Here is a 14099-nt window from a genome sequence, read left to right as displayed (position 1 = left end):
AAATACTGTATATTACTTGTACTCGTACTCGTTGTCCTCCACTTATCCGGGTCCGGGTCGCAGGGGCAGCAGCCTCAGCAAAGAAGCCCAGACAGTCCTCTCCCCAGCCACTTCCATCAGCTCTTCCGTGGGAACCCCAAGGCGTTCTCAGGCCAGCCGGGCGATGTAATCCCTCCAGCGTGTCCTGGGGCGGCCCCGAGGTCTCCTCCTGGTTGGACATGCCCGAAACACCTCCCAAGGGAGGCGTCCGGAAGGCATCCTTACCAGATGCCCGAACCACCTCAACTGGCTCCTCTCGATGTGGAGGAGCAGCGGCTCTACTCCGAGTCCTTCCCAGATGTCCGAGCTCCTCACCCTATCCCTAAGGCTGAGCCCAGCCACTCTGCGGAGGAAACTCATTTCGTCCGCTTGTACTCGCAATCTCGTTCTTTCGGTCACTACCCAGAGCTCGTGACCATAGGTGAGGGTTGGCACGTAGATTGACCAGTAAATCGAGAGCTTCGCTTTCTGGCTAAGCTCCCTTTTCACCACAACGGACTGGTTAAGCGCCTGCATCACTGCTGACGCCGCCCCAATCCGCCTGTCAATCTCCCGCTCCATCCTACCCTCACTCGTGAACAAGATCCCGAGATACTTAAACTCCTCCACCTGAGGAAGGACCTCCCCCCCGACCTGGAGTGGACAATCCACCCTTTTCCAGCTGAGGACCATGGCCTCAGACTTGGAGGTGCTGATTCTCATCCCAGCCGCTGAGAATGTATATTAATTAATGAAATATTTACCATTAAATACATTCTGTGGAGGTGGCACCTTTTATCGTCAGCTGGTTCATTCATGCTCCACCATCACTGTATTGCAATCTACTGACTGGTCACATTCAGTCATATTGAGGTGTTCATGTTCACTCGTCCTGCCTCCTGACAAGCATATTTGCTTTAAGTGAGAAAAAACATACCAAAATGCATGTATCATTTCCGGTATTTCTGCTGTTGAATTTACATTATCTCGCTGACATGAAACACACTTTGACCCACAACTCAAAGCGATGGCAGAGAGCGGGCAGACTCAGCTGTGAGCAAAGTGGGTCAGAGCAGCTGGCATGATCGCATGAATATTTAAAATGAAGCAGCTCCAGACTGAAGCCTCTGTAACAATCACGTTGATGCCAAGCGGTGTTAAACAATGACAGCATGTTGTACAGCTCCAACTCCCTACTGAGCAGATACAGAATATAGTTCTGCCTACACAGAGAGGAGGGCGGGAGTTTACCAAAAAGGAGTGGAAGCGCAGAGAGAAAACAAGAAGATGTAGGTAGGGTCGAATCAAATAGAAGCAGTATGTTCAGATTTGAAAAGATCCCTGAAAACACACAAGAACACAGGAAGCAACTATTGTTTGGTGTATAAAGTGTGTGTACAAAATACTGTAGTACTCCAATTACCCAACAAAAAAAGAAATGAAGAAGAGAGAACACGGGTGGATGACAGAAAGATCAGTGGAGGCCAAGAGATGAAGAATGGAAACAAACTTTGTAATTAACTCAACACTGAGAAGTGCTGACAGGCACAGAGCCAGAAGGACTGACAGGTTAAGACAAAAAAAAAAAAAAGAAAAAACAAAGAAAGGAGGAGAGCGTAGGGAGGGAGAGACATGACTGGAGGATGGATAGAAGTAGGTCAGGAGGAGAGACTGAGAGGAGAGAGAGACATGTGGAGAGATGGATAGAGGGAAGGAAATAAAGGAAAGAGACAGCCGACGTTCTGCTGCGTCTTTTATACCTCTCTATCTTTTCACTTGTCTGTCTGCAGATGGATGTCTTTTTTTTTTGTTTTTTTTAATGTGTTGCAAGCTCAACCACACATGCGGGCCCGTGCGTGCGTGTCACCGTGACTGACAGTTCCTAGCCGGCAGCCTGCTCCAAAGCCAAAGACTTCATAATAAACAGAACATGGTTTAATTTACGCCTCCAGGCAGAGCGGCGCTGCTCACTTTGCTGTCTATTCATAAACGGGGACACACACATGCAGGCATGACACACTGCAAAAGATATCCACCTCGCCAAATGAGTTGAGATACATACGTGTATCTTTATTTTTGTTTTTATCTCTAAGAACTTTGCACTTTCTGTGCAAGGAAATATAACTATAATGAACAGCAGTTATTGTGCATATTATTTTAGTTTTATAAAAGTAAATTTTTTGACATACTGATGGAAACTGTTTCAAAACGTCAGTTGACTGGGTGGGCTTTTCCCATGACAACGGTTGACGGACATTTGGTGCTGCTAGGGGAGGTTCATTGATTGTGAGGTGGGACTTGTGGGTACCCATAGACCCCATTTTCATTCAGATATCTTGAGGTGAAAGTTTAAGTGACCCCCTTTGAAAATGCCAATTTTAGCAGTGTTTTTTAACCTCTTTTCCATCAAGCAATGCCCACATGGTTGGAACCAATCAATGCCTTAGGTTGTCTAGTTTCCCATGATGCCACTACCGTTGCCTTAGCTTAAAAATTGAGCACCCCACATCCACTTAAAGTCAGTAATGTTAGCCCCCCCCTCCCCCTTTTGGGCACTACTGGTCCTAGCCTTGTTAAAGCGAACAAGATGCGGCCCCATCCACCCAGGTACCACAGCTGTCAGAAATCTGTCCACGGTGGGACGCTGACTTGGCGAGGCCCGGTCGTCACGGCTACCCCAATGACACGGCTGGATATGGATGTGCTTCCTGGGTGGCAGCTCTCATTCAGCCAATCAAGGCAAACAGGCCAAGCTCTATTTAATGATTACCCCAGCATCTGTCCCCTATCTCTCATCTCTGTAAGAGAGCCGGCAAACACGAGCACAGATAGACTTGCAGGAGCGCGGTGACTCCCATCCAGCCGAGCGGCTCGATTCCAGGCTTTCATCGACTCATTTCATCTCAATTTAATCAAATCTAGAAATGACAGGAAATGCTCGTGTGCATTATAAAGAGGCTGCATGCCCTTGATTCATTATATAGTTAGTGGAGAATGTGGTTAATAGAGGATGAGATTACAGCAGCAGCAATTAATGCCAGTCCAATAAAATACATGATTACCGCATTTGGAGTGTAATCTCAGTGTTTATCCATGTGCTGAAAAGAAAGGTAATACAAAGATTGGCTGTTTCCATTCTGTTTACTTTTGCTTACAGCAACCAGAGTGTGTGGGTGATAAGGTTTACACTGTGCAACGTTGTTGCTGCAGCTTGGCAAGGTGTATTGATTTCATTTGTTTCGTGGAGAAGATCCCATCCTCTCCTGCACTGGAATACAGCAGGGTTAGTTTCTGCCTGTTCACCTGGATATTGTGAATCATGTTAATGTTCGGCTGCTACTCAAACACTGAATTCACCCTGTAATTGATAACGCGGAGGTCTGTGAATTTGCTTGGACACTTGCCGACGCTCTCTATCTCCCCTGCATTAGGATGCAGGTGATCGATAAACGCACACTTTTCCTCAGCTGTAAATCATGCGAAAGCTCCGGGACTCCCCACGGGCATGGATGGAGGAAAAAGAGACAGACAACAAGGAGCGCCTGAGCTGATGAATATAACGATAAACAGGAGAGAGGAGCAGGAGGTGCTAAATGGGAGAGCGAAGCAGAAACTGAAGAGGCACTGTGAGAAAGAAAGAAAGAAAGAAAGGCTAATATTCTTGATTTATCAGCCCAGCAGCCGTTGAGATGAATGAGGAGAAGAGAGCTGTCTGTGGCCCCCTTATTGCAGCCTGCGGGATGAATGCTCACTATTGCACTGTTTGTCTTTGCTTGGGTAAAAAAGAATGAAGTGCAGCATCAATAAAAATGTTAATCAGAATAAGGAGAAAAAAAACACATTGTTGTCACTTTCAATTTAAAAGGCCACTTGATAGAAGAGAGAAAACAATCTGGACATCAATCTACAAAGTCCATTTCTTTTTTGTTGTGATTCATTTGAAAAGTCGTACAATAAATTACACTCCACTGCACCTCCCACCTTTCTGTCTCACGCAAACATATACAGGGCAAAAATCAAATATGTTATTCATGCCTGTAAGCACTCAGAATCATATTGTTTATGGAATATACCACTGCTTTCTCATGTTATAGCCATCAGTGTATCCTGATACATTATTTTGCCCGGTCTTGATCTTGAAATCTCAGCAGCTACTGAGGTAACACAAGTGCAGTGATCAGCAGCACCTCATCATCTCTCAGTTAGTCTGTGTAATGAGACAGTTAAATATTACTGACTGCAAGACTGAACACTTGATTCAATTATTTGATAAGATTCCCCAATTTTTATGCATAAACACGCTGCGTTCACTCCCATCTCCCCAGATACACAATCTCAACTGTTGCTCTTTTTTATGCCTCCAGGTGAGACCGGTGCAGCCCTGTCACGCCCACAGCGCCCCCTTTCGGCCCGGACGGCCCACCACGCCCCGGCGCCTGTGAAAGGGTACCATGTCAGCCGTAGCATGTCCCAGCATTCCTCCGGTGGTGGCGGAGGAGGCCCCTGCCACTGCTCACCTGATGACTGTGACGGCCCGGGCAGAGACTACTACCAGGGTCACAGCGATGGCCACTATTACCCTCCAGGGGGTCCGGCTGAGGCCCTGGCGCTGGAGAGGCACCATTCCCACTCCCACTCCCATAGTCACTCTGGAGGGGGAACCTTTCCCCGCTCCCACCCGAGCCAGCACCCACCTCTCCAGTCGTTTGACTCTTGTGAAGAGTGCCTGTCGTCAGGCCACGGAGGGAAGATGCACCGCATTCCCCCGAACCTGATGGACCAGTTTGAGAAGCAGGTGCCCTTTCATCCTGATGGCTTCCACACGCTGCAGTACCAGCGCACCGCTAGTGGGGGTGCTGAGCCGCGCAGTGAGAGCCCCTCACGTATCCGCCACCTGGTCAACTCGGTGCAGCGCCTCTTTGCCAAGTCCCATTCCCTAGAGGCACCAACCAAACGGGAGTACAACGGCACAAGAGGAGGCGGGGACTACCGTGGCGAGAGAGGAGGAGGCCACAGGAGCGGAGGGGAGGATGGAGGAGGCCACTATACAGGTCACCAGCCCCGTTCTACCAGGAGGTCCAAATCTCGAGAGCGTAGCAAGAGTGGAGACTCGCGGCACGAGTCGGGCAGGCGCCACCGCAGCAGGACAGCAGGCTGGTGGAGCTCTGACGACAACCTGGACAGCGACAGCAGCTTCCTAGTCAGCGGGGGTAGACGGGGGTATCCCAGCGGACATGAGAGTCTGGACGCAGCCATCCAGGAGCTCACCATGAAGAGGCCCAAGGAGCGTGGTGGTGGTGGTGGTGGTGGGGGGCCAGGACCTGGGGAGTGCATGGCCTGTACCACAATGGCTCTGGCCGGTAGTGAAGGAGGGGGACACCACGGGCACCACGGCCACTCCCTGAAAAGGAGCACCTGGTCAGCCATGACAGTGAGTCAGGCCAGGGAGGTGTACCCTTCCACCAGGGGAGGAGGCTACGAGAAGGCTCTTGTGCCCATGGAGAGTAAGCTGAAGGAGAGGACCTTTCACTACCTGCAGGTGTGTGTATGCTTGCATGTCAACCAATGATTCTGTGTGTGTTTTTGTGTAGGAAATATAGTATGTGGGTGATTTTATTGCTGCTCATTACCTGTCTCATGCAGGTTGACTATCTATAAATCACTTCAAAATCATGTTAAGACAGTGCTCTTGTAAGTACATCATCCCTATTAATCGCCAAATTTGGACTCATTCCTCTGTTTCAAAATGATTCCATTATATTGTTTGAAGCCTATCAGCTAATGCAGGACAACGCCGTGGTGCAGAGTCCCCTAAATGTAAAGAAATATAGGCTAAAATGGGGCCCATGTGTCGTTAACGACATAACACTTCCTGTTTGCATGACTAAAAGCATGACGGTAGTGCCAAAAAACTGGGGTTCAGTACAGGGTTGAAAGGGTTTGACGTCAACCTGAGAGACTGTCACAGAGCAGTGATTGTCTCCCACGCTGAGAGATTTAATGTCTCTCCCAACAATCCATCTCCCAGATCCAGTCATCACGATCAATCACTGAATCCGTGCAGTTTTCCCTTTGCCCTCTCTCTCATTTTCTATACATGAATTCCCCAAAATGAGAAGCTAATGGCTGTTACAGTGCACCTACAAAGTCAGCTGAAAGAGCTCACAAACACACACACAAACACACACACGCACAAACCTCCAGCTGTGCTGAGGTAGAGCTGCCATGCAGGCTGTGTTTCTACGGAAACAGCAGGTAGCCACAGGGGTCCCTGGTGTTTTTCCAACTCTCATCCTTTAGACACAGCTGAGGTCTGCTGATAGAAGAGACCGAGAGAGCACGGCTGTGTGTGTGTTAGTGTTTTCAAAGGACAAACCCCAAACAATTTGCGTCTGTGCCTTCGGCTACCTTCACATTCACACCTTAGGACACAAAATGAGCTTCACCACTGCAGCTTTTCTCATATCTTCAGGCGTCACTTGCAGTTTTGGGAGAAGGGAGGGGGCCGATGTGAGGAGTGAATTTTGTGTGTGCGCTTAGATGTGCTGAAGTCAGCCAGATTGATCCATGGCTTCAGAGCAGATAGCTTCCCGGAGCTGCAGATTTAGAGCTGTTCAGGTCGACTCTGCTAGTACTCGACCTCAGGACAAACAGCGGCACAGGTGCCATACTGAAGCAACAGCTCCACAGTGAAGCCTTGTTCTGTGGAAGACAACCTTCGCTGCCAGATAAGTGGAGGCAGAGACATCATGCATTCAGTAACTGACTTTAAAGGACTATTGATATTTTTATACTAAAAATGGATTACATGTCTACTTGTAAATGAAAGCGGTCACCCATCTCTGGCAGCATTTTGTTTTATAACCTGCAACTTTAGTGTTAAAAAAAAAAACTTCTAAAAACCAGCTGTGGGCGACCTGCCCTCCACAGTTAGCGGCGAGCTGTTGATCACAGAGGAGCATTTACTGGTTAAATAGCCACATATTTCCCTCAGGTGTTAAAGGCAACAAAAGCACAGAGCTAAAAGGAGAGTCAATATTGGACTTCCATTCATCAGGTGGCAAGACACACGACTCCTAATGAATGGGAATGTTGCTCCTTTTCTGCCTGTTCACTGCGTCAATATGTATCAATAACATGTCAGGTTTTGAAACTAAAGGTTTTGAAAAGATCTTGATGACCTCGACTCGACAAGGACATGAGAGATTAAAGAGAAATATCCTCATATTCAACAGTATCACAAAGTTTGTTGGTCTGATGAGCCCAAATTAGTTTGTTTCCATGGCAAAAAAAAGTGATCACAAAGTCATGGATACAACGGAGCGACACCTGTGAGCTGCACTGCTTCATACACACACGTCATACGTCGCTCTCCAAAACACACCCTCCCAATCGGTGATCTATTGAAGCTGCAAACTCTTCCCAGCTCTCCCTTTGCCTTGTCAATGCTGCTGCTGCCCTGCATCAGTACTGCTGCTTGCTCTCTCAGCCCCACCTCCAACCCAGCATCCACCTGCAGGCTCCGGCTAAGGGTGGGGATATATTTAATCGTCACACTCCAGTATCTCATGTAAACATACCTGCGGGGAGCGATGAGGCCGGAGTCTAGAGGCCAAACTCTATCATCTACTGTTGAAATAAACATTTAAAACATGAGCTGTCTGACTGAAATAGTCTTAAAATCTCAAAGTAGAGAACTTGGAAAACAAAGTGATTCTTCTGAAGAGAAACAGGAAGCATGCAGTGCAAATACAGTACATTTAAAATTCATTCAAATATGCCAGAGTGCTCCTTTAAGCAGGGGCGGATCTAATGTAAAATATATACAGTATATGTATGTTGGAAATTTACAAGAGCAAACTCCAATATCTGAATGCAAGTGAGGCAAGAGATGTTGCCTGCAGGTTTTACCGAGCTGCCGCTAGCTGTGCCTGCAGTGGGCAGCAGCTCAGTTTTCTCCTCCAATCACACACAATGACTGCTGATGGCTTCTTGGCTTTGGTATTTTTATTCACTAGTTTACTCATGTGTCACAATAATGTCATTTTTTTTTAGTTAAAATATATTTGGAGGCTTCTTCCAAGCCAGTATTGATACATGTGTTTGTTACGGCCTCCATACAAACAGAAACAAAATCGAGGCGGGAGGCTGCAACATATAAAAAGAGGACGCCACACCAAAGGTAACAGTTTACCCACCAGCTTTATTGTGTAACCCCCAAACCATTAAACAAAGGCACAAACAAACTAAGAGAAACAAAAGGGACTGGAGACCCCAGCCAAAAGGAACAAACGGAGGGAAGACGCTGGGCCAACCACGCAGTGGGTTGTTGCTCCCAGCGTCTCCATCTAAACTACCTAAAACATGAATTAAACCTAAAGAAAACAAAAGAGACGAATAACGTAACTACTGCCACTCTCCAGCCCAAACTAAAACAGCAAAACCCCAGCACCTAAAAGAGCATGGGGGAAAAGAACCTGCTTGGAGAGAGGAAAAACAAGGGAGGAAGAAAAAGATTCCTCCCTACCTGATCTGCTGTTTGTGTGCCATGTGCTGTGCCATGTGCCACTTCCTGTCCCTCTTGTCCCCTCCTCTCTCTACCTGAGTTCACATTGCACTCAGGTGTGAAGCAGGCAGAGGGAGACCAGGCTGCTGCACCTAACAGTGATGTTTGCAATTAAATCAGCATATATAGTTATGCCACCTCATGAATACTTCTCTAGATCCACCCCTGCCTTTAAATCAGAGAGAGACAAAATATTCGTACTTCCAATCTACCAACTGGTGTTTTGTAACAATAACATGTACGTACTCGTCCACACTGGGTCATCTCTCTCGCCTTCCTTTTGTCACACAACGAGAAAAAACGTGAAGCAGCTTGAAGTGAAAATAACAAAAAAAAAGTGAACCTTCACAAGTCTGAATAACTGTGGTCAGGGTCAAAGGGACATGTGCAAAGCTTTCACCCATGGTGTCAATGCCAACTCGACGTGTAGAGTCAGAACCCAGCGCTCTCCGTTCCCTCAGCCTCTCCCTTCCCGTCGGCCTGTGTCTGATAGATAAGGAATGATAGAAACCAGAATATGGAGTGATAGTGAAATGAAGACAGAAACAGCGAGGAAGAGAGAGACAAAGATAGACGGGGGGGAAAGAGCAAGGTGGAGGGATGCAGAGATAGCAGAGCAAGCTCAGGGATAGAAAAGAGATAAAGGAGGTGATGGTAGCCAGGGGGCAACGCGAGAGGAGCAGAGAAAGAGCAGGAGGAGAAAATGAGAGAGATAGTAGAAGGCCAGGGGGATCAGGAGATTAGGCTGAATCATCTTTTAAGTGATGACCTTAAAAACACACACTCAGCTGGATGCCAAACCCTGGGGGCCTTGACTGTGTGTGTGTGTGTGTGTCAACGTGTGTAGGTGTTTTTATTTGGTCACATGCTCGTGCTAGACTACACACCTCACAGCATTTGCAAAAACCGAGAGATCGAGGGCTTTATGCACAAGCAGCTGCTGTCACAGTACTTCATGTTAGACGGTGTAAAGCTTTCACCATAGTGGAAAAGAAGTGGGGTCACATGTTAGACACATATTTACATCTCCAACTGAGTGGTCCTCCAGAATAATAGAATTCTCTGCGCAAGGTTAATCGGTATTCTCATCTGCTATGGTGCTAATTAAATCTTCACTTGTCAGTTCATATTAACAGTTTATATTAACAATGAATGAAATATGTGTAATGTGAAAGGCATCAGACAAAGCCACAGAAAATTATCACCCAACCCTGCAGTTCCTGTCAGTGCTGCAGAGCCTGTTAGCCTCTTTTAGCTTTAGCTTTGGTTTTCTTACCTACAAGTTCTGATTACATCAAAGCCATTTCTCAGATAAACTGTCCGTATGCTCCAAACCATTCAGGTCATCAAATACAGACACTTGGTAAGTGGCCCTGCACGTCAAATTATGATGATCCTGCGTCAGTTTATAACGCCCAGGGACTGTGTCAGTTTACACCTGTTATATGCACTGTGTCTTTAAAAAAAAACACAGGAAATGTACAGGTTATGCTCATTAAATGCATACAGCCTCTTTTCAAAATAAAATTACAACGCAAAACAAGAGTATGTGGTTAGGTCTAGAAGAAAACATTATGGTTTGGCTTAAAATAACTATGATTGTTTCTAAAGTAATGTAACATCATACGACACACGTCACCAGCATAGCATGCTACGTTGTTATTAAAATACCTCGACTGACTTTGGTTTCACACGGGACATGAACAGCGTTCTCCCAGCTGAAAGACCAGAGTTGGACCCATCCGCCTCCTCGCCCACCCATGCTATACAGACTTTCTCTATTTATACTACTACTAAAAACTGCCACTGCCCAATGCATTTCACACCACTGCGAAGAGTACCTCTGTACATTGGTGTTTGAAGCCGATGGCCACCGATCAGGCATCAGAATTTTAGGAGCTGGGAGTGACATCAGGCTGTCCACACACAAATAAATGTTAGCAACCAGCTGGTTTAGAATGTAGAATGTCTAGCGAGATAAAAAGCCCGTTTTGGATGACTCTGAAAGATTTTTTTTCCCATGGACCTGTATGCTCAAGATCAACAGCCTGCTCAACCAACCTCTGATGCTGGAAAATGAAGCCAATGTGTCAGAAACTGCAGTTCATCGAATGGCCACTAGAGGCTGGCTCCAAAACAGTATAATTCCCCACATTCATGACAATTTTATGGGGTTGAATTTTTGTATAACTCCAAATATGTTCACTTCTGGCTCTAAAAACAAGATGGCTGCAGCTAAAATGCCAGACTCAAGGCTTCAAAATGGCAGCCCACAAATTTGTGGGTGACATCACGGTGGCTGCAACCATTATTCTATAGTCTATGTTACCGCTGCATTTATTTTGGCAGGCAGTGTCACATTCACACTTTTTTTGTCGAGCTTCATCTAGGCTTACATTTTGACAGGCTGATGATAAAATGACCATAATCAAAGTAACTCTTTCCAGCCTGCATGTGCACGGGAAAAAAGGAGAGGGAGTGACGCTGTGCTGTTACCAGAGGAGCCACTGACTGAGATTACTCTGACCAGCCAGCAAGTTGTTAAAATGGTCTGAAAAGGCCGGGTTAAAATTATTTTCTTGGACCGTAACTTCTCTGTGCCTTTCTTGCGTTTTGTCTTATCCATTTTGGCACTTTTCTTTAAATAAAGGCAAGGGGGACGGGTTTAAAGTTGTAATTGGGTCAGCCAAGTGTCAATTAAGCAAATAAACCAAAGGAACAATCTACCTGTTTTGCTGGCTGGTCAGACAAAAGGAAAAAGAAAGTGAATATTGGACTTATGTTCATCAGGTGGCCAGAAGCACAGCTCCAAAACGTTGCTGATGTTAATTCTTTCTCAGCTGGAAATGTAAAAAGGTAATTGCTTCTCCATTTGCAGCTTTTTATGGTGAGCTCAAATGGCCAAAAAATCAATTAATGCAGCTTTAAAGACAGGAACTGTGATGTGTTTCATTGTCTCTCTATAGAGCAGCCTTGCTCTCTGTTTTTCATCAGTCAGGTTCGCCACAAATCCTGGAATGTTTTAGAATATCATTGAATTTTAGGGGTGTGTTTCAGCATCCTGACTTAATAATGTATGTAATATATTTTCCATGATGGCCACAGTGGGAACCTGTCTATGTACATTTTTGTGTTTCACATCATCGCTCGTATCAATTCTCTATGTGTTGTCTACCTCCTCAGTTTCTTGTCTTGACCGTGTTCCTGTGTGTGTGTTTTTCATTTTGTTTCCTCATCTGACTCTCATTCATCTCCCCATCTATCTTCCTGCTCTGTCGGCTTAAGTCTCTGCTTCTCATTTTGCCACCCTGTGCATCTGTGTCCATCTCTCTTTCTGCCCCTTTTCCTGTCTGTCTGCTTACATTTTGTCTGTCTGTCCACTCTGCTCGTGTTCCTGCCTTTTTGTTCATCGCTTTATTCGCTCTCTGTCTGACGGCTTCTAGCTTACGCTGTTTCTCCTTCTCTGTGTCAGTGTTTCTCCAGCTGTCAGAGTTTCTCTCTCTCTGTAAGTCCCTTTGTCCCTTTCTCCATTTCTTAAACATCATCTCCCATGTACGTGCATGAGTGTGTGTGCTCTCATCGGTGTGCATGAGCATGCTTGAGTTATCCGTGCGGGTGTGTTGGCTTTACGCTGGGTGCCCGTGGTCGATGACTGTACGTCTGATTCATCACTCTCCTTCTGTTCGAGGTGTGAAATATTTTTCAGTCATGAAATATATTTCCTGTTGAGAAGTCCTTTGACTTTAATAGCAGATATTGGGAGGAAGCTGCCAACAGTGCAGTGAAAACGTCTTCAATATCTCAACACTAATTAATTCACACTGTGATCAACTGCTTTTCCCTTAACAGTGGTGTAGAAGAAGAATGCATACTGAACTTGAACTCATTTTAACAGTGTTTAACCCATTTACAGAAACTCTTACTAAAACCGTTTGACCATGTCTGTACATGGTTGCACTCACTATATAATGCAATTGATTAATCCTCCTCTGACCTTTGTATACTTACCTATGACTATGGGAACACTCGTGTGAATGTGATTGCACCTTAGGTCCCTTCAGAAGACTGGGGTGGTGGATATGGCAGTGGTGGTGCAACAGACAGCGGAGGGGAGATTCCATGCCGTCGCATGCGGAGCGGCAGCTACATCAAGGCCATGGGCGACGACGACAGTGCCGACTCTGACACCAGCCCAAAAGCCTCACCCAAGTCCACCCTCATCGCCCAGAGGGATGCCTTCAGACGATCAATCAGCATGGATCAAAGGTCAGCCTTTGTTATGTTGTGATCAAGCCCATTTAATGTTTCTGTAGAACACCTGTTTGCTCCTTTCAAAGCTTGGAAATTCTGTACAATGCTTATCTATTGTTGAGCTTTAGAAATTCTGAAATACATCCCTTTAAAGGAATACTTCACCCCCCATATTATCATTTGTGTACTAATTACTCATCCCGGTTTATGTTGAATTTGTGAAGAAAGCTTTGTTTTTCTAACATGCCTCCAGAGTAAATGAAGAATCCAGAACCAGAGAAAATTTTTGATTAATGAAAGTTATAGGGGACCATGTTTAACAACAGCAAAACATCCATTTACAAACTCTCACACAACTCGTGCAATATAATGCAAGTCTCATATATTCAGTCGTATGCTCAGTACTTCCCAACTAAACTGAAAGTGAAACTTATCCATGCTCTCTTCTCTTCAGCGCCAGACTCCACTGACAAAAACAGTAATTTTACCTCGCTGAACATGAGAGCTGCTGGTCTACCACTGCCTCAGTCAGTTAGTTTGTTTGTGTTATTGTGTGACTTTGGTGTTTTAAAGGGTTAGTTTGGATTCAGCAAAGTTACACAACAACACAAACTAACTAAATAATTGAGGCAGTGGTAGACCAGCAGCTCTCGTGTTCAGCGAGGTAAAATTAATGTTTTTGTTAATGAAGTCTGGCTTTGAGGGGAGCGTGGATAGGTTTCACTTTGAGAATTTTACCTAAAATACATGTGTTTTGTAATTACTGAGGACTAGTCCATACCCATTGGTAGCTTTGTCACCTTCTACCTAAGCCAGTCCTCAATGCCTATGTGCAGTTTCACATAGATTGACCATGTCAGTGAGTAGAAAAACGTGGGACAGACAGAATGAATGACTGACTGACAGAATGACACACTGACAGTTTCCGTGATTATGTACAGCATACCATACCATGTCATACCAAAATTAGAAAAACAACAACATTGGTCCACAGGGGGAGCCACAGCGATCGGTCGCATTTTAGCCATTTTTAAGCATTTCTCTGTTGTTATAGTGCCACCCAGTTGCCAATTAGACTTAAATTTCTCCAGTCACCTTGAGGCGTCCTGTTCTACATATCTACCAAGTTTAGTAAAAATCCATATGGCGGTTAGGCCTAGATAAGAAATTAGCTCTCTAGCGCCCCCATTTTGTTTGATGGGGTCAATAATGGAGGGGTCCTCTCAGATTATGTGTGGTCATATGCCTACAAAGTTGCGTGGTG

General features: G+C 45.6%; 1 protein-coding gene across 1 annotated transcript in view; it reads left to right on the top strand.

Annotated features, from left to right (window-relative positions):
- The window catches only part of dlgap3 (discs, large (Drosophila) homolog-associated protein 3), a 167206-nt gene that overhangs the window by 135582 nt on the left and 17525 nt on the right, over positions 1–14099 (top strand). Inside the window, exons 3-4 of the mRNA XM_050035650.1 lie at positions 4383–5557; positions 12636–12850. Coding sequence (XP_049891607.1) covers positions 4484–5557; positions 12636–12850 — 1289 coding nt within the window. The 5' untranslated portion in view covers positions 4383–4483. The remainder of the gene's footprint in view (positions 1–4382; positions 5558–12635; positions 12851–14099) is intronic.

This window comes from Epinephelus moara, chromosome 22 (genome assembly GCF_006386435.1).
Source record: "Epinephelus moara isolate mb chromosome 22, YSFRI_EMoa_1.0, whole genome shotgun sequence".
NCBI classification, from domain to species: domain Eukaryota; kingdom Metazoa; phylum Chordata; class Actinopteri; order Perciformes; family Serranidae; genus Epinephelus; species Epinephelus moara.
This window is presented reverse-complemented; position numbering and strand designations above follow the sequence as displayed.